The sequence below is a fragment of the Monodon monoceros genome, unplaced genomic scaffold (genome assembly GCF_005190385.1).
Source record: "Monodon monoceros isolate NGI ecotype Baffin Bay Population unplaced genomic scaffold, NGI_Narwhal_1 Super_Scaffold_22, whole genome shotgun sequence".
Classification (NCBI taxonomy): Eukaryota; Metazoa; Chordata; class Mammalia; order Artiodactyla; family Monodontidae; genus Monodon; species Monodon monoceros.
The window spans coordinates 17,284,930-17,311,107 of record NW_021703779.1 but is presented as its reverse complement, the minus strand read 5'-3'; the positions used below and the strand labels follow the sequence as shown (position 1 = coordinate 17,311,107).

The 26,178-nt window shown below is 43.6% G+C and overlaps 2 protein-coding genes across 4 annotated transcripts in view; both read left to right on the top strand.

The window, feature by feature from the left end:
- The window catches only part of MAP7D2 (MAP7 domain containing 2), a 174,678-nt gene extending 169,587 nt beyond the window's left edge, over positions 1-5,091 (top strand). The window contains exons 15-16 of the mRNA XM_029240426.1: positions 1,353-1,628; positions 3,562-5,091. Coding sequence (XP_029096259.1) covers positions 1,353-1,602 — 250 coding nt within the window. The 3' untranslated portion in view covers positions 1,603-1,628; positions 3,562-5,091. The remainder of the gene's footprint in view (positions 1-1,352; positions 1,629-3,561) is intronic.
- Positions 1-26,178, top strand: part of BCLAF3 (BCLAF1 and THRAP3 family member 3) — an 80,211-nt gene that overhangs the window by 29,503 nt on the left and 24,530 nt on the right. The window lies entirely within an intron of this gene.

Below are 26,178 nucleotides of genomic sequence, written 5' to 3'. Positions count from 1 at the left end.
GGGTGCTGTGGGAGAGATCGGCTCTGCAGGTGGCCGGGTGGGTGGCGGAGGTCCTTGCTAACGACGTTCCGGGCCTGAGCATGGCCTCCAGATGGCTCCGGCAAAGTCTTCCCCACGTGGTCGCCTGGGGGGAGAAACGCTTGTTGATTGCATTTTGCAGCGGAGGAAAGTGAGGTCTGGGGAAGGAAAGCTGCTCCCCAGAGGCGGTGTTGCTATAGAGAGAGGCTGCACCAAGGCACCCCGTGGTGATTAGACACCCCCCCCCCCCCCCCCCCCCCCGCCCTTCAGCTCACTTTCAGCTTCTGGCATTGGCCCTGTTTGCGTTTCCCATTTTAAGGGTTTCGGAAGTGCTTGGCTTCTCTGTAGTAGTGCGCTGGTGCCTGCGGGTTTTTACTTTCTTCCCATGGGCAGCGTGAGCTTGGCCTTCGCAGCCCTGCTCAATCTGAAACCACACACCTCAGATGGGACTTGAACCCACGAGCTGGGACTCAAACCCACTGTCTTTTAATTGAAATCGCACACCTGGTCTCAGGACTTAATGAAGCTCAGGTTCTTTATGTCTCAGCGCAGAAGGAATTCAGCGAGAGGCAAAGTGATAGGCAAGAAGTAGATTTATTAATATAGAATGCTTGTGAGGGATACAAGTGGGCAGACAAGGGGGCTCTGCCCCAAGAAGTAAGTGGGAAAGCCAGTTTATTTAGGGAGATACACACTCCAGAGACAGAGTGCAGGCCATCTCAGAAGGTGAGAGGCCCTGGGAGATGCACGTTCCATAGACAGAATACGGTCAGTCTCAAAAGGCGAGAGTGACCCTGAAATATGGCGTGGTTGGTTTTTATGGGCTGGGTAATTTCATTCGCTAACAAGTGTGTGGATTATTCCAACTCTTTTGGAGAGGGGGCGGGGATTTCCAGGAATTGGGCCACTGCCTACTTTTTGGCCTTTTATGGTCAGCCTCGGAACTCTCATGGCGCCTGTGGGTTGTCCTTTACCATATGCTAATGTATTATAATGAGGGTATAATGAGGCTCAGGGTCTAAGGGAAGTCGAATCTTCCACCATCTTGGGTCTGATCAGTTCTAACCAGTTTTTGTATCCTCAAAGGCTATGTCATTGTTTTAAAGGTTGTGCCCTGCCCCCTTCCCTCCTGTCTCAAATCCGCTTCCCTTCTGTCAGTGTCTCAGATTTAAACTAACTTGTATCTTTTATAATGTGTTACACACAAGCTCTGGCTCTAAATCCGTCTTCTCTAGAAAAGAAGAGTAGTATAACAAAATATGACAAATAGAATTAATAGTTTGTCTATCTCTCCATCTCTCTCTCTCCCTCCCTCTCTCCCCCTCCCCCTCCAGTCCTGTTTCAAAAGAAGAGCTTATCTCTATCCCAGAATTTTCACCAGTGAGTGAAATGATTCCTGGGGTATCTCTGGACCAAAATGGAACTGGTAATGCCCGAGCACTTCAAGATCTCTTAGATTTCACTGGCCCCCCCATTTTCCCCAAGAGATCCAGTGAAAATCTCAGCCTGGATGACTGTAACAAAAACCTGATCGAAGGATTTAACAGTCCTGGCCAAGAAAATACTCTGAACACCTTCTGTTGACAAATACAACATCTCTTTAATGAAAGGTACAGTCTTTTGATGATAGTCTAAATCTGTAACTCTCCAGCTGGGGTTTGTGAAGGTGAGGTAAACGTCACTCAGCCTCCTAGTCAGTTTTATTTTTACAAAAAGCAAACAAATGTGGACTCATGGTATGTACAAGAACTGAGATGGATTTCAAGTGAATCCTCATCTGAGAGCTTTCTGCGCCACTGCAGCGTGCCCACCCCTGCTGTTCGGGGCCGGGGGGTGGTGCGTGTAGAAGCACTGGCTAAAGGTTTGACCAGCCATCTGTCTCAAGTAGCAACTTTTTACAGACAATGAGAGAATGCTGTAATAGTGGTGCAAAGTAGTGTTAATAAAATGAATTTCCCCCCTGGTTTTATTCAGTGACATCCCACACCCTATCTAGAATCACTTGTATACATTGGTGAGTGTTGGGCTAAATGGTTTGCTGTCCTGTTGACTTCCTCTGTTCTTGGATCATACCTGAAGGAGTAAGGGGGGGAAGAACTGAAGTTTGTGCCCTGAAGCGTTCCCCGCCTTTGGCCTTTTTTTCTTGCCGAAGTGCTTCTAGAAGCTTCTTGTTTGAGTAAGATATATCTATGGGTTATAAACACTGGATTTGTGTGTACTTAGTTATACTCACCACACATTGGATTTACTTCAGTTTGGGGCTTTTTTTTTTTTTTTGCGGTACGCGGGCTTCTCACTGCTGTGGCCTCTCCCGTCGCAGAGCACAGGCTCTGGACGCGCAGGCTCAGCGGCCGTGACTCACGAGCCCAGCCGCTCCGCGGCATGTGGGATCCTCCCGGACCGGGGCACGAACCCGTGTCCCCTGCATCGGCAGGCGGACTCTCAACCACTGCGCCACCCGGGAAGCCCGGGGCTTATTTTTGAATGATGAAAAACATAATTAGAATCTGTCATCAAATACTTTCATAACTTAATTCCAATTGCTCCTCCCATTTTAGACTGAAATTTTTCTAGTCTCAGCATTATCTCAGTCACCTTATTTTTTATGATATTCCACTCCTATAACAGAACTTCAATAACTGATATGATTTAGTCCAACCTTTCTATTTCTCAAATGAGGAAACAGGTTGGGGAGGCCACACGGCCGAGGTCACAGTGTCTCGCATACTTATTTCTACCTGACCTCAGCTGTTGGCTGTAGACAGTGCATTTTGGAGTTTGCTTCTCTTGGCCCTTGGGGAAGCGGTTGTGGTCCTTTCACACATGAGAGGGAATGCGTGACAGGCAGTTTTTAGAATAAACCATATCCCTGGTTTGGAAGAGCAGCTGCCTTCTTGGACACTTTAAAAAATTCACCTGAGCATTCTCTTTCCCTGACAGTTACATGGATTAATATTTAGCAAGAGATTTCTCTTGTTATTAGCATACCTTGCACCCTTCGGTTCACTGACCTCACTATCAGTTAAGGACCAGAAAATCCACAAAACTTAGAAGAGTGTTCATGGCTTCTCAAATCTATTTCCTACATTTCTAACTAAAAGAAGTGCGAAATCCTTGTCCAAAAAAAATCTTGGCTAAATAATTGTTTTCATACTGCTTGTATATTTTCATCTGTCATATAATTCTAGTTATCAAATTCTTCTCAGCCAGAGGTGGCAACGCCCCTGCTGGAAATGTGTTTGGAAAGGTGTTGGGGGTGGCTGTCACAGTGGCTGGAGGCAGCACTGGGATTTGTGACATTAAACGTCCTGCAGGTTTTAGGACAGTCCCGCGAAAGAAAATTTGATCCCCTAAAAGAATAGTCCTACACAAAATGCTGCAGCACTTCCGTTGAGAGACTCTATAAGCCAAGGAAAATGCAATTACCAAGAAGGTAGAAAGTCCCACACTGCGATCATTTCAGTGAGAGAGAATAGATGCTACAACTTGCAAAATACTGTCTCTCCATTGGTTTCACCCGATTTTGGTTTTGAATTGCCACAGGTGGCGTTTGGAGAACCCATGAAGCTGCTGGTAGTCAAATCTGAGCCGCCGGCCCTCTGAAGAAGCTTCTGTCGTCCTTAACCGCTGGATTCCAAACTATTAAATCAAAATGTAACTGTATTCCTACTTAGTATGTCAAACGCTGGCCACTCTCAGTAGATCCTTGAGACGTTGGCCTTGTCGGGCTTTAGCAGAGTTCCATGTTACATTTCTATTTATGAGCTTCAGCTGCTGATAAAGCACTTCCTGTACTCTTATTATCATAGTGATCCTCTGAATAACCCGTGTGATTTCGGCTTGGAAAGTCACCTTATAACCATTCTTATCCCCAGACTTGGAGCATATAAACATTTAGATGTCTTTTCTTGTAAATATTCTAGACATTTACCCAGACTCTACTTAAACATATACTGAAAACTTGGGTTGCATATCTCCCTGTCTGTGTTTAGAAGGAGAAGAAATTCTGGAACATTTCCCCCATCTCTGGGGTTTCTTTGTTGGAAGTTACTATCAAGAAGCCGTGTTTTATTATTAAACTTAGTCACCTGCAAAATATGTTGCCTCCCATTGCTCCTTGGGCGGCTAGTGGAGTGAGTCTGGCTGAGTAAGGGAGCCATTGAACAGCGTGGAAGGCCGTCTGCTCCCTTAGGCATATTCCTCCAGACTTGGGCATCTGAATCTCCAAGGACCTTTTCATGTTGTACCTGAAATCCTCCAAGCTGTAGTCACTCCAGACCCTCAAGTGGCTTCTGGACTGAATGAATCGTGCACCTCCTGCCCAGGTGGTTGCTTTTCATGTTGTAGCTGTTGTTTTTCTCTTGGGTCTTGGGGCTTTTGTTTGTTTGTTTACTCAACTCTAATAAAACCAGGTACAAATGAAAAGCATAGTGCTCTGAGACAGGGGCCCCTGAACTGGACCTAATATGTCACTTTAACAGGCTTGAACATAAAAACATCTGGGCGGGGGACAAATGACGGTAGAATGTATACTTTACACGTTTTGTGCCATATAATAATGTGTTTTCTTCATTTCTTGTGGTGAAATGTGACTTTCAGATTAAAATAACCTTTTCTTCTTTGAAACCTTTTTTTTTTGTCTTGTACAATAAAGAGTTTGGAAAGATCCATAATTCTGACTGAGGTTTGCAACCAGGAGATACAAAAAAGTCTCCATAGTAATCTTGTTCATGTGCTCTTAAAACCAGCTACAGTGTAAGACTGTATTAGGTATGGAAACTGTGTACGTTTGTGTATGTGTATATACTAAATAAAATACATGCCTCCAATAATACAGTGCCATAGATCTTGATGAATATCGGGGGAAAATCCCTTTTATGACAAGCACATAGAAAATGATAGCATGGTCTGACTTTCCAAAAAACGCCTTGCCATCTTTCTTATAGCCCTGTTTTGCTAAATGTCTGTTTTCTTGCAATCTGTTGTACCTCACAGCACCATTGTGATCCTGGTGATGCCTCATTTGCACGATGTGTACCTTGTGTTACCGTGAAATACATTTTCATTGAAGAGTCTGATGGTGTGTTAGTGCTTTGTTTGCTTCTGTAGGCTCGATAAAAAAAATGTGCTGAAACCAAACCAGATACCAGATTTTTGAAAACCTATTTGGAAAAAAAAATTAAAAATCCTGTGTGGGTGTCCTTTCCCTGTCTAACTCATTAAAATTCCTCTATTGCCAGTTCCAAGGGAAACCAACTGTGGAAATAAGCTTCAGTGATGAGCTGTCCCAGGACATGATGAACTTGTAAGTATAGTAAAGTTGCTGTACTTTCATACCACTGATGCGAGGGATTGCTAGCTAGCTAAGATGCAGTTAACCTTAGTGTAATCTCCAAAAACATTCCATAGAGCAATCTGGCATTTCAACAAAATTATAATGGGAATGGTGACCCCTGTTTTCCAGTAAGCTGAAACCCACACCAACTTTCTTTTTGTATCTAAATCATGGCCTGTCTACTGCCTGGGAGACAATACCAGCCAAGACCAGGAGACAGGAGGGCCAGGACTGGAATGGGGATGTCGGATCCTTGTGGTAACTGCTGGGCTGCCACCTCCAAAGCCGAGGGCCCAGTTAACGCAGCTCTCCCCAGCTCTGATGACAAAGCCTCTGGTGAGGGCACACGAGTGGACATCCTCATTTTTTCCATGTGCTGGCCTTTGACAGCAGCATTATAAGTAGCTTCTGTCATCATGAGCTCTGGCCAGAGGGTCGTAGTGATGTCTAGTCACTCCTAAGAGCAATTTCTACTTTGTGAACATTCTAAATTTTTCTTAATATATGCAGGTTTCCTATTAGTCAAATGCTTTTGTAATTTTTTTTCATTTGGAAAGCAAGTGTAAAGAACTAGCTTGTTTCTAGAGTTGTTATACCCATCCCCACTCTTGAGCATCACTCAGGAAGCACAATTATATAAGAAAATGGAGCGAGAGCTCTTAGGAACATTAGAAAAGAGAAAACTTTACAGATAGTCTTTTTGTGGGGAATCCATGAGAAACAACTGGGGAACTCAGAATAGTTCCACAGGGGAGCTAACCACTAAGTGAAGAAAAATCAATAGTTTTCTTACACATTAAAAGTAAACAGAAAAATGGATCCTAAAAAACTCATAAAATTCCTAGAAAGAACAAGCTTCGTCTAAAACTTGACCAGGGGACATTAGAATAAATGTAAATGGAAAGACATGCCATGCCCCCTGAATGGGAAAACCTACACACCCGAAGAAGAGTAGGTGACCCACCCTCACATTTGTGTAAATTAAATGAAGTTCCACTCCATGGGATTTCTGTTTTGCAACTTGAAAATATGACTGTACAGGGAATTCCCTGGCAGTCCAGTGGTTAGACTCAGTGCTTTCACTGCTGAGGGCCCAAGTTTGATCCCTGGTCAGGGAACTAAGATCCCAAAAGCTGTGCTGCGTGACCAAAAAAAAAAAAAAAAAAGATGTAATTGTACAGTTCATGTAAGAAAATGAATACAAAGCTAAGAAACTTCTAGAGTGAGTTTTTTAAAAGGGAGGCTTCCCCCAACAAACAGTCAAATATATGGTAAAACTTCCATAATTAAAACAGTATAGTGTTTTTTTTTTGGCCTTGCCCCGCAGCTTGCGGGATCTCAGTTCCCCGACCAGGGATTGAACCCAGGCCACGGCAGTGAAAGCACGGAATCCTAACCATTAGGCCACGAGGGAACTCCCTAAAACAGTGTAGTCTGATAGAGAAATAGAATTTGGAATAGAAATAGAGATCAGTGACACATCCAAGAGAGGTGAGAATTTAGTGCATGATGGGACCGGGGTGGGTTGATCATTTGTTCCTGGAGAGAGAGAGCACGTGGTTTAGTGTCTCCTGAGGGTCAGCCAAGTTCAGTGTCTCTGATGGGCTGGGGATAAGGACCCAGAAGTTAGCGAGGAAATGATAAAGTCAGGAGCAGGGTCCAAGGTGTGGGTGCCAATTATGGTTCAGGGTTTAAGTCGGGGAAATTTAGACACGAGGCTTGGAAATTTAGACACGAGCCTCCAAAGACCTCCAACTGATGCCTCCCCCTCCTCGGGATATGCTGTGATCTCAGGAGGTGGGAAGCAGTGGCCTCTACTCGCCATGGTTTAAGCTTCTCCTGCAGGAATGAACCTTAACAGTCAGCACGTCCTGAGATCCTGCTGTACGCGAGGTGGTCCTGAGACTTGTCCAGGATGTGAGGTAGGTAGGAGAGGGTTACTTTCCCAAGGACACACAGCTGGAACTTGGCAGAGCTGGGGTTGACCCTGGGGCCACAGTTTTGGTGCCCCAGGGGAGCTGACAGGCTCTCCTGCCCCTGAGAGCAGAAGTGTTTTGCTAGAGCAGGTGCTTATAGTGGAGAAGGGCCAGAAGCCCCATGGAGAATTGTAGTTCTGATTCTTTTTATTTAAAAAAACTATTGAGATATCATTCACATACCATAAAAATTCCTTCCTTTTAAAGTATACAACTCTGCCTTTGATTTCTTCACAGTCATGCAACCATCACCACTATCTAATTCTAGAACCTTTTCATCTGAGCTCGCTTTTGCAAGGGTTATTATCCATATGTCTACTCACAGCAGCAGAGCTTGGCTTTACTGTTGGTTCAAGTTCCCATCGTACCTGGAAGCAAGACCATGGGATTTGAAAATAGTATCCCCTAAACCACTTGCTCCCCTTTTCCCCCTAGTCTCCAACAGGGTGGTGTTTATCTAACTCAGTCCATGCCGGCTGTTTTGTGTTGTTTCACATTCTGTGTGCATAAATACTGGATCAGATGCCAAACATGGGCTTTCTATCAGATGCCCAACGTGGGCCTTTTAGGCCGATGAGAGACATGGAGTGGTGAGCGCCTTCAGCTCCGTGGTAAGTAAGTGAGAAGTTTCTGTGCAGTAGTTAGGAAATGCCAAGTTTCATTCTTCTGGTTGGCCCTGAGGGATGGTTCAGTGCTAGGGGCAAGGTCTAAAGCAGCCAGCCTTCTGGACTTCCAAGAAAGCATTAAGGCAAGCTTTCCCCATCTCACGAAATGCAAAATGTAAGGAATAGAGTCCCAAGGAATTAAACTTTTGCTTAAAGGAACTTTGTTTTCGAATCAGAGCCCACAGCTCTCTGTTGGTTGTACTTGTCTTTGAACCGCATTTTCCTAGTAGCGCGTGCAGGCTTATCTTTGAGACAGTCAGAAAGTTGTCACTACAGAGGTGATAGCTAGGAAGGCACTAGGTCCTGCACAGTAGATGTTCGAAGAGCTTGTGGGGTTGAATGCAGCCCCCGCAGTGGGTCTTCATGGTTGTTTTAGAACAAACTGAATCTTGCTGGCATCACTGGGAGGAAAGAAGCGACTCCCATTTGCTCAGTGGAACTGGCCTTCTGGAAGCTTCTCAGGGGCCACCCCTGTATGGTGACAGCTCCGATGGCTGGTATGAGGTGTTCAATGTTCACCAATGGTAAGAAATTATCCAGAACGTGGAAATAAGGCCGAAAGATAACAGTGTGCCCTTACAAAGCCCTGTGACAGCATGGTCTCAACAAAGCAGCCCAAGGGGCCACTGAGTCTCAGGGGATGTGACTTCCTATGACTGCCTGTGTGCTGTGACCTAGAGCCCAGTCTCCAGAGTTATTCACTTGTAGACAGAAAGTTGCGGATGACTTTTGTCCTATAGAAAAGCTACCTCCACAGGTTATTCCTGTTTGTCCCTGTAGAGCCCTAAGCAATTTTGTATCTAACTTTGCAGTCTTCTCCAGCATTCTTTGCTCCACTAAGTATATGTGTGTGTTGCTGTGTGTATACTTACATCCAAGTGTGTGTCACAATCGGTTCTGTATCCTCCCTTGATCCGGCTTTGTCATCCTGCTCGTTAATGAGTTAAACACAGTCGGGGAGGAAGAAAATTTACCTCTACCCTTAACAGCTTCTTCTGGCTGATCTAAGAATTAAATCGACGTGAGACAGACTAACAGGAGAAGGTCAAATTTAATTTCATCTATATGGGAACTCCACATACATGAGAGGGTCAGAGACCCCACATTTATGAAAGGTTCGAAGACAGAAAGGTAAACTGAGGTCCCTGTGCCATCCGAGCTGAGGAGTGGGATAGCGGCTGGGGGCTTCCCAGGACAGGAGCGTCGCCCAAAGAATGATAAGAAGAGCAGCTGTTCGGTATCAATAATTAGATGTTTGTCCTGCCATATAGATGGAGGCACTTAGATAAAATTTATTTCTGCTAATAACTCTTTTCTGGTCAAGAGAAAACAGCAACAATTTAAATTCTTCTAGGTAGTCAAAGGAGGGCAGTAGTTTCTCTTGAATCCGCAGGGTCTCAGTGACCTTTAGCTGAAGATAATCCTCATGCGAATGTGGCACATTTGGGGGAGGCTCGCTCTGAACCTCAACAACACATTTTTGCCACCTGCTCACTGTACATTTACGTCGCAATTAGGCTTTTAACCTTTGCGAAGTTGTACTTTGACAGTGAGGATGCCTTAAGTCCTCAGCAAGCTTTGGGAAAGTTTAAGCAGCTGCTCTAATGGCTTTAAAGGTTCATATTAAATGCTAGTGTCATGGATGTCATGGTGTGCCACCTACACGGCCCTCCCTTTTAGGACTGAGGTGTTTGTCTTTCTGGACGTCTCCTTCCAGATGCTGGAGGTACAGTTTGCTGAGGTTTGTTGGTGGAGTTCCTTTCTAAGAATTGCCCTTGACTGAAGGAGGCTGCCTCACCAAGGTTAAATATCCTCACTTGGACAGCCTATGGATAGGCTGGATCCTGACTGGATTGCTCAGGTATATGAAGACCCTTGCCTAAAGGTAGGACAACTCAGAAGGGGTTGTCCCAGCTTCAGAGCTCCCTGTGGGTTCACCCGAGGCCTTTGTTGAGAACGTATTGCAGCCCAAGTTCTGGCTGCTGCTTCCTTCACTCCCCTGCCCCCCTCCCCCAGCACTCCCCATGCCTTTCCTGTGTGCTAACTGGTCTCAGAGCCTGTTCCTGGAGAACCGGACCCGAGCCAGCTAGGCAGTGTGCTAAGAGCTTTCCACGTATTCTCTCCCTTAGCCTTCAGAAGGGCTTTCTGAGATAAGCAGTGCTGTTGCTATGTTCACTTTACCATGAGGGCCAAGACAGGTGAAGTCCCGTCATGTACAGCCAGGAAGTACACAGCTGGGCTCCAAACCCAAGGTTTCCTTTGGAGCCTGTGCTTGCCCTGGCCCACCATACTTCCAAGTTCCTGCCTGGGAAATCACACAGGCTTATCCCCTAGAGGCTCTTGCCAGTCGACACATCTCCTAGTTATATTTGCAGGTTTCCCAATTGAGCTCAACCAGCTTCCCTCGCCAGCAGTTGTTGCTGATTTTGCAAATCCCTGGGCATCTTCTGCTGAGGGGATTTGGTCTGTCTATTGCTCAGTTCCAGCAGAATACCTGCACCCTCCGTCTGGGAACATGGACAGTTGGTAGGATAGTTTTTTTTCCCTCATCCAGGAGGAAAGCCGTGTCATAAATGCTCACTTATTAAGCACTTATGTGTGAATACCTACTCCCTACTCTGTGCCAAGCAGTTTGCTAAGGATGAGGATAGAGCAGAGAACGAGACCAGATATTGTCCCCGCCTTCCTGGAGCCCATAGTCTAGCAGGGAAGAGCGACAGTAGACAAATAATTTAACAAGTTCTTATTTGCAGTTGTGATGGGTGATGAGGTCAGGTTTGCTGTTATACATTTTCATATTATTACAGTTTGCGATGAGACATTTATTTATGTGATTCTTGGAGTAATGTCTTGTGTATCTCCCCCACTGTAAGCCTCCTGACAGCAGGGCTGCCATATTCCTACTACCTAACACAGGTATTCAGTAAATATTTGTGAGTGAGTAAACACAGTTGTTACTGAGAAAAGTTCTGGATTCAAATCCATGGCCTCTGATCTACATATCCTTCTGCCAGACCCACATTCTATCATGAGATGACAGTCTCAAGGATCCTGGTTTTTGTCTTTGCATTGGATCCTCAGCACCTAGAATGGCACCTGCCACAGACGAGCCCCACAATAAATCTTTGCTGAATGAATTTTTTAAAATTGAGAATAAGTGTACTAGTTTTGATCATTCCACTATACACGACGCAAAGTAGCTTCAATATTAAGGTTATTTAGGAATCACACATAATATGTAAGAAGCTCCAAAGACAGCTAAATGAGATCAGGATTCTGGGGCAGCACTTTTTTGAGTTTCTTGCCTCTTAGGAAGGCTGCTATGGCACCAGCATCCCATCCTCAATGCCACTGTGTCAAAGTTGTGAAAAAGTTAGTGGCAGGCTGCCCTTTCTACTGCTCCCTCCTTCTATCAGGGAGGAAACTCTTTCCCGGAAGCTCCCAGAAGATTTCTGCTTCTCATTGGCCAGTACTAGGTCTTACACCGACCCCTAAGCTAATCACTGGCCAAAGGGAAGGAGATGACCGCGTGTATTAGTGAAGGTAATGCTGGCTTCTATAACAACCCCACCCTACCCGCAAGATGCACAGTGTCCCAAATACAATAGAACTTTTTTCTCCCTCCTGTGAAGTCCAAAACAGATATCCTTTATTTATTTCATTTATTTATTTATTTATTTTTGTGGTACGCGGGCCTCCCACTGCTGTGGCCTCTCCCGTTGCGGAGCACGGGCTCCGGACGCGCAGGCTCATCGGCCATGGCTCATGGGCCCAGCCGCTCCGTGGCATGTGGGATCTTCCCGGACCGGGGCACGAACCCATGTCCCCTGCATCGGCAGGGGACAACCACTGCACCATCAGGGAAGCCCCAGATATCCTTTATTACAACTCTCTTTTGAGTGGTAATTTGACTAGGCCCCTTCCATCCTGTAGCTCCCTCATCTTCCAATTTTGTCATGTTTTTCTGCATTAAGCTGACAGAATAGGGAAAGAGGATGGAGAAGACACACTGCTTTCCAACCACCCTGGCCTCTAAGGGACACGTATCATTTCCACTCACATTTCATTGATAAGAACTAGTCACGTGGCCCCACTTAGATGCAAGGGATGCTGGGAAGTATAGTCCCTGGCTGCTTTGTTTCTTACCAGGGATAGTACTATTCTGTGTAAGGGAGAGCACCAGTACTGGGTTGGCCAAAAGGTTCGTTTGGGTTTTTCCATAAGCTCTTACGGAAAAACCAGAAAAAACTTTTTGGCCAACCCAATAATTTGGTGGCTAGTTAGTTGTCTCTGCTATGCCATGACTGGCTGAGACCAGAGCCGTCCAATGGAAATATAGTGGGATCCACATTTGTCATTTTCAATTTTCAAGTAGAGGGCCTGGGAAGAGAGGAGCAATAAATATTTTGACTGTATTATTATGAAATCTACCACAGGGTCCATTATGTTTTCTTTCCCTACCAGTCTAAGGGAGAGTGAAAATTGGCGTGAACATTTAAGAAGAAGTTGTGGAGTACCTAACAAATATGGAGTTAAACAAAGCAAATTTATCAGGCAGATGAAAGGTTTGAGAGCTCAGTGACTTTTGAACTGGTGTCTGGGTTGTGCCGGGACACAAAACCAGACCTGCTTATGGTAGAAAAGATATGTGAACTGAATCCATCAAGGATCTGGGCAAGAGCTTCCGGGGGAACACTAAAGATTTAAATAAGGTGAGTAATGAACTTTTAAACAATTAATCTTATTTTGCAGTAAGATTAAGTTTTAAACCTAACCTCACCATTCCTTTTTTGCCTTGCATCAATGTAGGTAGTTCACATCAATCAAAAAAAGTTTTTTTCAAAATAATTGCTGACTTGTGACACCTTGTTTTAAAACCACAAATATTGTATTGCTTTCAGACCAGGGCCAAGCTGCTTCACATATTGCATTACAAAAGAGTTCATCAGAAATAATTTATGGAACCAGAGGGCTGGTAGCAGCTACCAAATCTTGCTTAGGAATTTGTCCTCCGTCTCAGTAGGAAAACAGACATAAAGGCAGTGACTAGAATGAGCAAAAAGGAATCTGCAGCGTAAGCCTGTCTAGAAACATTTTCTTCCAAATAATATAAATCATTTCTGTCTGTGTTCCACTGTTGACAAAGCCCTTTAAAAAGTAAAGGTAAAGAAAGGACAGTGACCACAAAAAAGTGCCTGTATCATGGGATGGAAGAAAAAGAGGAGGGATCAGGGCCAGCTAAGCATTATACATCAAATTTCACTGACAGTATTAAGCAACATAGCCAAAGTCAGATACTTAAGGAAAGAGAAAATTCACCTGGTCTGTCAGTCCTGACTTATAAACACTAATGTAGATGCTGAAGCCATGACCAACACAATACAAACCATCTAGACAAAAACTATGAGAAAAATCTGGGCCAACAGCATTGTCAAGGGATGAGAAAGCTATTCGTCCTACTTCTTCCTAATTATCTTATTCTCACATCAGCATTTAAAAAAGAAAGCTATACAGAAGGATGGCTGGAGATACATATCAGGGCAGCTGGCAGGTTTCCCCAGAAAACAGTGTCCCTCCAAAAAATGACAATAGGCACTTGATCTAAGTCTGTATCAAAGCATGATATTCATTCTCTCTCTCTCTTGCTCTCTCTTTTAATATGACTTTTTTTTTTCTGGTTTAAGAATTAGTAGTTTAAAAACTACTCAATTTTATCAAGTCTCTATGTCCATCTTCTGGTTTACAGGGAATACAAGCCATAGAGAAGTGGTTCTCAAAGTTGAGCATGCTTCAGAATCTCCTGGAGGGCTTGTTGAAACTATGCTGGGCCCCACCCCCAGAATTTCTGATTCAGCTTTAAAGCAGAAGCTTTAAGATCCAATGTATGGTCCCACTGTTGCTCCTTTTCTTCTGGTATGACACCAGTAATGTCTCAGATAGCATCAATTTCTTCACCCTGGGTCCCAGACAGAAGAACCAAGCTGACCCATGATGGACTTGAAATATAAGTGAAAAATAAGCATTCGTTGCTATAAGCCACTGAGATTCGGGGTTTGTTATCATAGCGTAATTTATTCTTACTAATATAGAGCCCTTGTATTAAGCATACTTGGCATTCTAGAGCAGGTTTGGCTTTGCATGAAAATCAAAGAAAAAATAAATGGAAAGGCAGATAATATTTCATTTCTCTTAGGCTTGTTCTGCCTCTGTATGTGTGTGTGCTATTCATATACATAATCAAGAGCTATGAAACCTTATGCAAACTACTTAACCTCTCTGTCCACAGAAGCAGCATATAGGGCGAGGGCCATCTCCTGTGCTTATTATTAACCAGTAATAAGTCTGAACAAAAATCACCTTGTTCAAAGATGAATCAAGAGAATGTATTGATATATATATATATATACACATATATATATTTTTGTATACTACATTATATATGTGTGTGTATGTATGTATATATATATATATATATATATATATATATATATTTGTGAAATACAAAACCTAATCGTGGAAGAGAAAGAAGAGCATACTTATGAAAATGAATGACTACGGAATCCAAAAGAGGAATTTTATGACCAGTTTACCATCCTTTTGCAAGAAGGTAGGCTTTCTATAAAACCAGACCAGAAATTCATAAGGAAATGAAACGGTGAGATGGAAAGTCAATAGGATGAGTTGAAAGAGAAGGATGGGGTGGGGGGGAGAGAAGGAAATGACGGAAGGAAACAAAATTATCAATAATAGAAATTGAGTAAAAACAGAGGCAGAAATAATGCTTTTGGAAATCTTATCGGTAACATTGAAAGCAGACTGGAGGTCTACCAGAATGCTGAAAAACGGTAAACAGATGAAAACGATAAAACAGACGTTTACCACAAATAATTGCTCTTCCTAAAAGAGAGACCGGAACAAATGGAGCAATTCTTGAAAGTAGAATGGAAGAAAACCTTCCTGAACTGAAGCAGATTAAAAGGTCCCACACCTTTTAACCAGACAGAAGGGATAATATGTGCAATGGAGTATTCATCTTAAACAGCAAACATTTCAGTATAGCCAGGGCACTGAGGGCAAAGAGGAGAGAAGTTAGAGAGGTAAGTATGAACCAGATAATCAAAGGCCTCATATACTATGCTGGGGAATTTCTCTCTGCAAAACAGGAAGCAAAAATCATGTATGAAGAGAGGGAAATGATCACTGGTATGGGGCTTAAAGAGAGTGGTAAGGGCTAGTAACAGCAATTACTGGAAATGAGAGTGGTCACATAAAAGGATTCCTAAGAGGCACCAAGGCTGTCCACTGTGGTGAGTCTCCATAAATTTGTAGTGGTATCATTCTATTATGGTTGTGTGGCTTCTTCCTCCCAAGTGGTGCTTGGAAACATAGACGTGGGTATGGAAAATGCAGATAACTGGAGTGTTTCAAGGTGGTGGTTTGATGTTGGGACGTATCAAAGGGCAATTCAAGGGGCTCTGCTTACAAGAGTGGTTGAAGTCAAAGGCCATGGGCTTCAGTCCGGTAGAAGGTTCAGGGGATGTGAGAGCTCTGTGGTTTTTGAAGAACAAGTATATTGGGACTAAGGGAGAGATAGGACTACGAGGATGAGGATTGAGTCCAAATAAATGGGGTTGGTAAACTTAAGGTTTTAGCCATGAAGCAGTATAAAGTGATGGATGTCTAGATTTTATAGAATGGGTACCTGGGAATGTGTGGATTAAGTAGAATAGAGGTAAAGTCATCTGGACCAAGGAAGTTAAGGAAACATGGTTTAGTCATGGTTGTTGGTTTCATCAGGATGATGGCAGTAATTCAGATGGAGAGGAAAACTAATGCAGTCAGTAGACGACAGTGACAAGGGAGGGTAGAAGGTCCACCAGATGGGGTGGACCCTGAAAGAGAAATCTTGCAAGGGGTAAAAAGAACATCAAAGTGTCAAGTGAGAAAGCTCCAAGAGTGAGGATATGCTACCTTTGGGGTGATGGATGGAGTGTGGGAGGAGAGAAATCAAAAGAGCAGGTAAAAATGAGTCAGTATTTTGAATTGCACGGTGGAGGGATGTTGGTACCATTAACCTATTTGGGAGGTACAGAGGGGAGGTTTTTTTTTCTGGGTACAAGCTTGATTTGAGGCCATGGGGAATAGTTAGAGATTGAGTAGGTAGAAGAGAGGCCACAGCCTTGCAGGTTCAGGTAGGCTGGCTCTGGAAGGGCTTTGAGGGACAAGCCAGGGGCTGGAAGGCTGTGGCGTATCTGCTCCGCTCATCTGCACAACGCTGGAAGGCCCACGGCACCAAGCTCCTGCCTCTGACTGAGGGGTGAACTCCGATCTCTGACCCTTAACCCCGAGGATCCATGGACCAGTACGCCCAGTGTGTTCTTTCCTTCCCGGCGGGCGGGCGGGCGGCAGATGGCGCATGCGCCCTGGACAGAGAGGCAGAGGTGGGAACGGCCGACAGAGGGCGCAGGCGCTCTTGGCCGGAGCCTCCCGGGCGGGGCAACCCTCGCTGGGAAAGAGTTGAGAGCAGAGGTCGGTGGGAAAGCGGGCTCCGCGCTGGGCAGCGGGCAGTGGGCGTGGCTAGGGCAGGGGGCGGGGCGAGGCGGTTCCGGAAGGAAGTGGTTCCGGGTCCCGCGGCCCAGCTGCGGGAGCTGTGGTGCGGCTCCTGTGTGAGGCGGCGGCCGTGTGAGGGGCGAGGCCTGAGGGTTCGGCGGCGGCGGCGGCGGCGGCGGCGGCTGCGGCTGCGGGAACTTCTCGGTCGGGTGAGCGGCCCTGGGGGGCGGGCGGCACGAGGAGGTCCCGGCCTGCGGGGAGGGCGTGTCCGTCGCATGGGAGGGGCGGTTCTTGGGTGGCGGGTGGGGCGGCGGGGAGGATGCGGAGGCCCAGCTCGGGATCTCGGGGGACTGCTCCCCTGCCCCTGCCTCTGGCCACCGGACCGGTGCCTTATTTTAGACGTGGCGACCCGGGCACCTGCTGCCGAGGCCCCCGATCCTCGCCCATTGTCCGCAGGCTTCTGTCCCCGGCGATTTGGAGTGTCTGTCATGGAGCCGGGGGGAGGGCGGGGCGGTGTCCAGGGACGGTGCCCTTTTCCCAGAGGCGGCTCCGGACGCATCGCCTGCGGGACCCGAGCCGAGGAGCCCCCGCTTTGTCCTTCTCCGGAGGCTCTCCTGCCGCGCAGCGGCATCTTCTCCGGTAACGTCCAGAATGAGTAGTGAAGGCTGCTCTTTATCCTGCATTGTAAAGTAAAACTTGTCTTTTTAGAAACGTATACTGAAAATTGGCGCATCTCCTGTGCTTCTTTAGGGTGTATTAGGAAACTGGGCCGGCCACTGTCAGGATTGTCCTGTCGGTAGGTCGGGAGGGAAAGAAACGTGAGAGAAACTTATCCTCCCAAATATTTTCCTGCCGAGGTGCTTTTCGAGCTGCCTCTTAGGTGACTGCTTTTCTTTTCTGGAACAAAGTAAAAACTACAGGTAGAAATCAAGAAAGTCTCTCATACTTCTGGCCAGGCAACCTTTTTAACGTTTTTCTGTATGCGAACTGGTACGAATGAAAGACTGGAATTTGAAAAGAAAAGGTTTTGATGTGGATTCATGGTGAGTGCTTTATTTTTCAATGGTGTTTTAATGATAACGGTATAGAATGCTTTATTTTTTCATGTGGTATTTTTTAAAATGGCTGCTAAAATGTTCATTTGAAAGCCCTGCCCTTGCACACCCTCCCCAGAAGCCTTTAAAATGTCTGATTAGAAACATTTAGTCATATTTATATACAAAATTTCTAAAATATGCAAAACCACGGTGAAGAAGGTGCACTCTTTCACCATTCAAGTATCCATTGTGAATATAGTTACACTGAGGATGCCCTTCCAGTCTTTTTCCATGCAGAGACGAATGCATGAATTTTTCTAAAGTGGATTCTTTTTGGTAACTGTTTTTCTTTTCCTGGCTACGTAGCATGCCATTATTTGGCTGCAGTAATTTATTTAGTCGGTTTTTTTATTCTCAGTTTTGCACTACTTAAACACATTGTTGGTGAATTGTAAAACGTGCATGTCCATGATTACTTCCTTAGTGTACATTCCTAGATGATAGAATTGTTGGGTTTTTTAATGTGAATTTCCCTCTGGAAAGCATGTGCTATTTTGCACTCCCACCAACAATCTGTGAGTGTCCTTTTCCCCACCCTAGCAAAAGGCAACATTTAAAGGATTTCTATAAGAACACTTTGGGGCCACTTATATTCTTCTCCAACCAAGTACAGGTATCCTTCTCTGGCTATCACCTCTTTTTTTTTTTTTTCCTTCTTATTTGTTGATGGCAATTTGGTTTCTCATCTTCTATTTCACCTTTACCAGTTTAGTAAAGAAGGGTTATCTAAGTGGGGCAAAGGCATTATAAAGTGAACAGATTTGAAGTCAGGGCTTCCTTGAATTCCAGTATATCTGATTACCTTGAACATGTCACTTACCTTTTCTAAGGGACTATTTCCTCAACCCTGAATTAGAGATTATAGTGCCTTTGCCTTACCTTTCTTACAGGGTGATTTTAAGGTTCAAATGAGACATCTATGGAGAGTATATTTAAACATACTTTGTCTCATTGCTAATTATTGCCATCTTGTAAAAATTTCAGAGCACATAAGCATCTTGATTTTTTAATGTAAATTTCTGAATTCAGAAAGCTGTTCTGGGCTTCCCTGGTGGCGCAGTGATTGAGAGTCCGCCTGCCGATTCAGGGGACACGGGTTCGTGCCCCGGTCCGGGAAGATCCCACGTGCCACGGAGCGGCTGGGCCCGTGAGCCATGGCCGCTGAGCCTGCGCGTCCGGAGCCTGTGTTCAGCAACGGGAGAGGCCACAACAGTGAGAGTCCCGCGTACCACACACACAAAAAAAGCTGTTCTGTGATACCCTTTGCCCCCACTCTTTCACCCCTTAAATTTGAAGTATTATAATGCTGCCCTAGATTATATTGAAAATGATATCAGAGTTATGAAATTAGGTGAATGAATGAATCCACACATGTTGAAGGAGAAAATATTTAAAGGCACTATATATAAAGCTGAGGGGGACAGATAAAAAGCTAAATAAAACACAATCCTTGGGATCATGATAAATAAAACATAGTCTTTGTGCCCTACAGGCTACAGAATATCCAGGCAGCTAGGGAGCATAAAAGCTGCTTTCCAAATTTAGATGGCAATTTTAGATGTGTTGCAGGATGTCAACTATTCTCAAGTGTGCTAAAGTCCAATTCTGCTGACCGAGCATCTACGCAAATGACCAGGCAGTCTCTTCAGAGTCATCTTTATGAAGGTAGGAGTTGCAAGGTGGGGAAGTGTTAGTATTGGAGTCTGAGAACCTGGATGCTGATTTTACGTCTTTCTCTTGGGGCAGGTTGGTTAACTTTTATGAGGATTGGTTTCTTCACCTGTGAAATGGAGGTAATTCCAGCTTCCTCAAAGGCTTCTGAGGATTAAAGGCTTGAGATAGTGTTTGCAAAACACTTAGTGAACTAGGAAGTACTGATACTCATGTGATCCTTCTTAGCTAGTGAAGACTGAGCTTCTCTAGTGAAGAAACTAGGACTCTTCCAACTTTGTGTGGCTTGCCTCTAGCAGTCACTGGCACTCAGCAATGTTTGCCAAATTAACATAAAATGTGACCGCTGATAAAAATTCAGCCTGGACCTTTGAAGAAGGTAATATGTAAATGTGGAATATTGGGAGAGGTTGACTACATTATTTGGAGTTGATATTAGGAATCAAAGGAAACATTGAACTAATTGGACCTAGACTCATTCCTACTATGACTGTCATTCTACATTATGTCCCCAATGCCATGCACATAGTCTCTCCTTATCAACATTAAACCTGCTCAAGTTGCTCCCATTTCAAAACCTCTTCCCTAGACCCCTGTCACCCAGCTGCAACCCAGTTTCTCTCCTCCCATGCCAGACAAACTTGTTAGAAGGCGTTGGTATTAATTGGCTTTCTCAGTTTCCTTACCTTCCACTTAGTCCTCGAGCCATGTATTAACACTTTTCATTTCTTTTATTGGGTCTCTATGCAGCTGTTGCCATAAAAGTCTTCTATTTTTTTTTTTGCGGTACGCGGGCCTCTCACTGCTGTGGCCTCTCCTGCTGCGGAGCACAGGCTCCGGACGCGCAGGCTCAGCGGCCATGGCTCAGCGGCCATGGCTCACGGGCCCAGCCGCTCCGTGGCATGTGGGATCTTCCCGGACCGGGGCACGAACCCATGTCCCCTGCATCGGCAGGCGGACTCTCAACCACTGCGCCACCAGGGAAGCCCGAAAGTCTCCTTTCTTGAAACATCCTTCTATGCTCTGGGGTTCCCTCCTTCCTCAGAGGATGTTCTTTCTCAGTCTTCTTGGCTGGTTCTTCTCCTTGAGAGGTTGATGTTTCTGTAGGCTTGATCCTTCTAGTGATATACCAGCTCTGGAATAATTTATAGAGCACTGAGGCAATCTGATGTTTGAAGGTTTGGTAGAATTCTCCTGTGAAACGATCTGGGCCTGATGCTTTTTTATGGGATATTTCCTTAATAACTTTCTCTGTTTCTTTTATGGAAGTTGGTCCGTTTAAGCTTTTTAATGCAGTCAGTTTTAGTAATCTCTATTTTTCTAACAAATTATCCCTTACATCTGGGCTTTTAAATTTATTGGATATAATCTCTTACGATTCAAAATTTTTCTTCTATTTCAATGGTTATTTCCCCTTTGCTCTTTCTTATTTTGTGTATTTGTGCTTTCTCTCTTTTTTCCTAGGCAAGTTATATAAGTTATTTAGTGGTTTATCCATTTTAATTTTTCCAAAAACTACAGAATTTTGAATTATTACTTAGATCTAGTTTTCTATTCTCTTCCTCTACTTTTGTTTTTATTGTTTCCTTCCTTGTGCTTTGTTATTTTTTAGTTTCTTTTTTTTTACCTTGGAAATAAATTTATTTACTTTTATTCTTTCATTTTTATTGATAAATATGTTTAGTGCAATGAATTTTCCTTTGATCACTGCTTTAAATGCATCCCATAGAATCTGATATGTAGTGCTTTTATTGTCATTATTTCTTTAAAAATTTACCTTAGAGTACCCAGGAGTTGTTTAATAAGAGGTTTTAAAATTTCTAGGTGGAATTTCTCTTTTTTGTTTTTATTAGTAAATTCTAGTTTTATTGCATTATGATCAGAGAGTATTGCTTGTAATAGTTCTATTATGTGGAGGTTACTGATGTTTTCTTTGTGACCTAATATATGATTATTTTTGGTGATGTGGTGTGGGCACTTCAGAAGAGTATTCTCTAGTATCAGAGTGTAGAGTTTGATAAATATCCTTAAGATTTACCCTGTTGATTATGCTGTTTAGATCTTCTATCTCATTTTTGGCTTACCTAATCTGTCTAATATACCACTGAAAGTGGTATATGAAAGTCTCCTATTACTAGTGTTTCTATCTGTGTCTCCTTGCATCTGTTGTAGTTTTTGCTTCATAAAGGTGGTTGCACTGTTATATTCATGTAAATATGTGTATTTTTATTTGTTCTCTCTTCATCGAGGATTGTGGCTTTTAGCATTAAAAAGTGTCTTTCTTTGGCATGATGAATGCTTTGGGGCTTGAATTGTGCTTTGCCTGATTCTAGGTTTGCCACCCCTGCTCTCTTTGTTTCCATTTGCCTTGTATAATTTGGCCATCCTTTTATTTTTAACTTTTCACAATCACTTTGTTTTAGATATGTTTTTTATACAACTCCTTGTTTTGTGAGCCAAATTGTACCTGTTTATTTTAGTAGATGAGTTAATAAGCCCACCACATTTATTGTTAGGACTGATATATTTGGTCTATCATAATATTTTATAATCATGTGTATTTTGTTATATTTGCTATTTCTTTTTGCTATGAGGTGTAGTTTTTGCTCTTTTATTTTAAAAAGAGGAAGGTTTTTATTTTTGTTCTAATGGTTAACCTTTGTACTTACACCTTTTAAAATGCCCTTACTCCCCTGTTTATTTAGCCTGTTCTGTGTGTGAGAGAAATACATTTCATCCATGAAATCAAAGTAGAATAATGGTAGGCAACAGTGGGGTTCTGTATCCACTTCCAGCTCCTCACTACTGAGGAACTGTGACAGCATCCAGCCACTGTGGCTGGGAGAATAAGCCATGCGCTGCTCTCCTGAGGTCTGGCTTCCTCTGAACTGCTGATCGCCCTCTTGTTCTGTGGGCTCTAACTTGGTCCCGTTCTGTGCTGCCAGTGTGGCGTCTTTGTTGTAAGGGCTTTCCTGGGCAGTTCTTTGCATTTGTAAATGCTGAACTCACATTTAGTATGGGATCTCTGTCAGTTGATTTTTCTTTTTTTTTGGTAACAGCTTTACTGAGATATAATTAACATACCACACAATTCACCCATTTAAAAGTCTACAATTCAGTGTTTTTTTAGTATATTCACAGAGTTGTGTAACCATCATCACAGTCTAGTTTTAGAACATATTCATCCCACCAAAAAGAAACCCTGTGCCCACTCCCCCCAATGCCCCCCTCCCCCCACCGCACCTAGGCAACCACCAATCTACTTTCTGTCTCTATGGATTTGCCTATTCTGGATGTTTCATATAAAGCAATCATACAATATGTGGTCTTTTGCAACTAGCTTCTTTCCCTTAGCATAATGATTTCAAGGTTCATCCCTGTTTGACTGTGTGTCAGTACTTCATTCCTTTTTATGGCCAGATAATATTCCATTGTACAGGGATACTACATTTTGTTTATTCATTCATCTCTCAATGAACATTTGAGTTGTTTCTACATTTTGGCTCTTGTGAATAATGCTGTTATGAGCATTTGTGTACGAGTTTTTATGCAGACATATATTTTTATTTCTTTTGGGTATATACCTAGGATTTGAATTGCTGGGTCATATGGTAACTCTACATTTAATTTTTTAAGGAACTGCCAGACTGTTTTGCAAAGTGGCTGCATCATTTCTTTTGAGTTTATTTTCCCCTGGGCACCTTGTAATTTATTATTCACTTCTGAGAAAATTTAGTCTTTTTCTCCCATTCTTTCCCCTTAGTTTGATTATTTTTTTTTCTGTCATATCACTATGTTTTTTTGGTATGTTTCTGTTCTTAGTTTTTAAATTTCTGATTCAAGGTGAGTTTTTTAAAATATATATTCCTAAATGCTTTTGGATATATTTAATTCTGTTTAGAGTATACAGTTAGAGTTTTCTTCTGCTTCATGTTTTTTTGGGGGGAGGAATTTTCCTCAGTTGAGAAATTCTCTTTTTCCACTTTCTTGTAAACACATGGGGATCATCAGACTAAAATTTTTGCAAATCTAATGAGTATGAAATGGTATCTCTTTGTTTTAATTTTATCTTCCTAATAGGTAGTGTTGAATATCTTTTTGTATGTTTATTGGACAGTTATGTTTCCTCTTTGTTGAAAACTCTAAGGATAGAGTTGCCATTTATTGAGGTGGAACAGACCTTGGGAGGAGCAGATTTTGGAGGAAGGTCAGGAGTTTGCTCTTGGACATGTTTACAGCATCCAATAGGCTTTTGGATATGGAAGAGTGCAACACAGAGGATAGGTGAGGGCTGGAGATGTCAATTTGGGGGTTGTTAGTATATAGAGAGTATTTAAAGCCACGAGACTGAAGGAAAGTGCAGACTGGGAAGAGAGTGTAGACAATGAGAAGTCAAAGACTGAAGTCACTATTTAGAGGAAGACTGTGTTCACTATTTAGGGGTCAGGCTGCTGAGGGGGGAGGTGAGGAAAAACCAGCAAAGGAGACAGAAAGCATTGTTAGAGGTAGGAGGAAAACCAGGAAAGTGTAGTATTCTGGAATCCAAGTGAAGAAAATGTTTCTGGGAGGAAGGTGTGATTGACCATCAAGTGCTGCTGGTAGATCCAGGAGAAGGAGGGAAAATAGCCATTGGATTTAGTAACATGGATTTCGTTAGTGATCTTGACTGGAGCAGTTTGGTGGAGTGGACAGCTAGATTGGTGAGGGGTCAAGTAGAATGGGGGAAGAAGAATGGGAGAGAATGACTGTGGTATACAGTCAGCCCTTTGAGGAATTTGGTTGTAAATGGAGAGAGAGGTAGTAGGGTGATGGGAGGGACCTAATGGAGAGGGGGAAGTGATGTCATGGAAGAGGAGAATTGCTTTCAGCTGGGTGAGGGTATGTGTCCAGTGCTGTCCTGGTTGGGGTGGCCTTTTTTGACACCAGCATCCCCTTCAGCATCCTCCTGGGAGTGGATGCCCCTGCTGTCCATTCATCTTTCCATGTTCAAGGGCACACAAATTCACTCACTGCCCCTACACAGTTCACTCCGAAGGAGCAGTATAAATGAATTTCTCTTTTGTAATTGGCATCTCCTTCGCCCCAGTCACAAACGCTGCTGGTGTTTCTGCCTTTTCTTTTTTTTTCTCGCCCTGTCTTAAAGCTTCCTTTGATTAACTTTGCTAGTCACAAGTAAGTTAGTTTAAATCAGGGATCAGCAATCTTTTTTGTAAAGGACCAGATAGTAAATATTTTAGACTTTGTGGGCCACATACAGTCTCTGTTGCATATTCTTCTTTTTAAACAACACTTAAAAAATGTGAAAACCGGGCTTCCCTGGTGGCGCAGTGGTTGAGAGTCCGCCTGCCGATGCAGGGGACACGGGTTCGTGCCCCGGTCTGGGAGGATCCCACATGCCTCGGAGCTGCTGGGCCTGTGAGCCATGGCCGCTGAGCCTGCGCGTCCGGAGCCTGTGCTCCGCAATGGGAGAGGCCACAACAGTGAGAGGCCCACATACCGCAAAAACAAAAAAGAAAAAAAAATGTAAAAACCATCTTAGCTCAGACTCTAGGATTTAAATTAACTCTCCTGTCTTATGCATTAAGCCCCTGAGCTACTACTGTTCATTACTAGCTGATGCACCCAAAAAAGCAAATGCAAATAAAGTTAACTTTAAAACAAAAAGCTTTATTGAGATATATTTTACAGGTTTAAAATGTACAATTCAGTGATTTTTGGTATGTTTGCAGAGTTGTGCAACCATCTCCATAATATCTGCTCTAATCTTACAGCACTTGCATCACCCCAAAGGTAACATTTTTACAGCTTTGAGGTGTAACTTATATGCAAAAAAATGCACCCATTTTTGAGTGAATAGTTTGAATTTTTTTTTCTTGTTAGTCATCCATTTTATGCACATCAGTGTATACATGTCAATCCCAATCTCCCAATTCATCCCACCACAACCCCCAACCCTCCACCGCTTTCCACCCTTGGTGTCCATTCGTTTTTTTCTCTACTTCGGTGTCTCAATTTCTGCTCTGCAAACCGGTTCATCTGTACCATTTTCTAGATTCCACATATATGTGTTAATATACGATATTTGTTTTTCTCTTTCTGACTTCACTCTGTATGACAGTCTCTAGATGGATCCACATCTCTACAAATGAACCAATTTCGTTCCTTTTTATGGCTGAGTAATAGTCCATTGTATATATGTACCACAACTTCTTTATCCATTCGTCTGTCGATGGGCATTTAGGTTGCTTCCATGACCTGGCTATTATAAATACTGCTGCAATGAACATTGGGGTGCATGTGTCTTTTTTTTTTTTTTTTCTTTCTTTTTTTGCGATACGCGGGCCTCTCACTGCTGTGGCCTCTCCGGTTGTGGAGCACAGGCTCCGGACACGCAGGCTCAGCGGCCATGGCTCACGGGCCCAGCCGCTCCGAGGCATGTGGGATCTTCCCGGACCGGGGCACGAACCCGCGTCCCCTGCATCGGCAGGTGGACTCTCAACCACCGCGCCACCAGGGAAGCCCCGTATGTGTCTTTTTGAATTATGGTTTTCTCTGGGTATATGCCCAGTAGTGGGATTGCTGGGTCATATAGTAATTCTATTTTTACTTCTTTAAGGAACCTCCGTACTGTTCTCCATAGTGGCTGTATCAATTTACGTTCCCACCAACAGTGCAGGAGGGTTCCCTTTTCTCCACACCCTCTCCAGCATTTGTTGTTTGTAGATTTTCTGATGATGCCCATTCTAACTGGTGTGAGGTGATACCTCATTGTAGTTTTGATTTGCATTTCTCTAATAATTAGTGATGTTGAGCAGCTTTTCATGTGCTTCTTGGCCATCTGTATGCCTTCTTTGGAGAAATGTCTA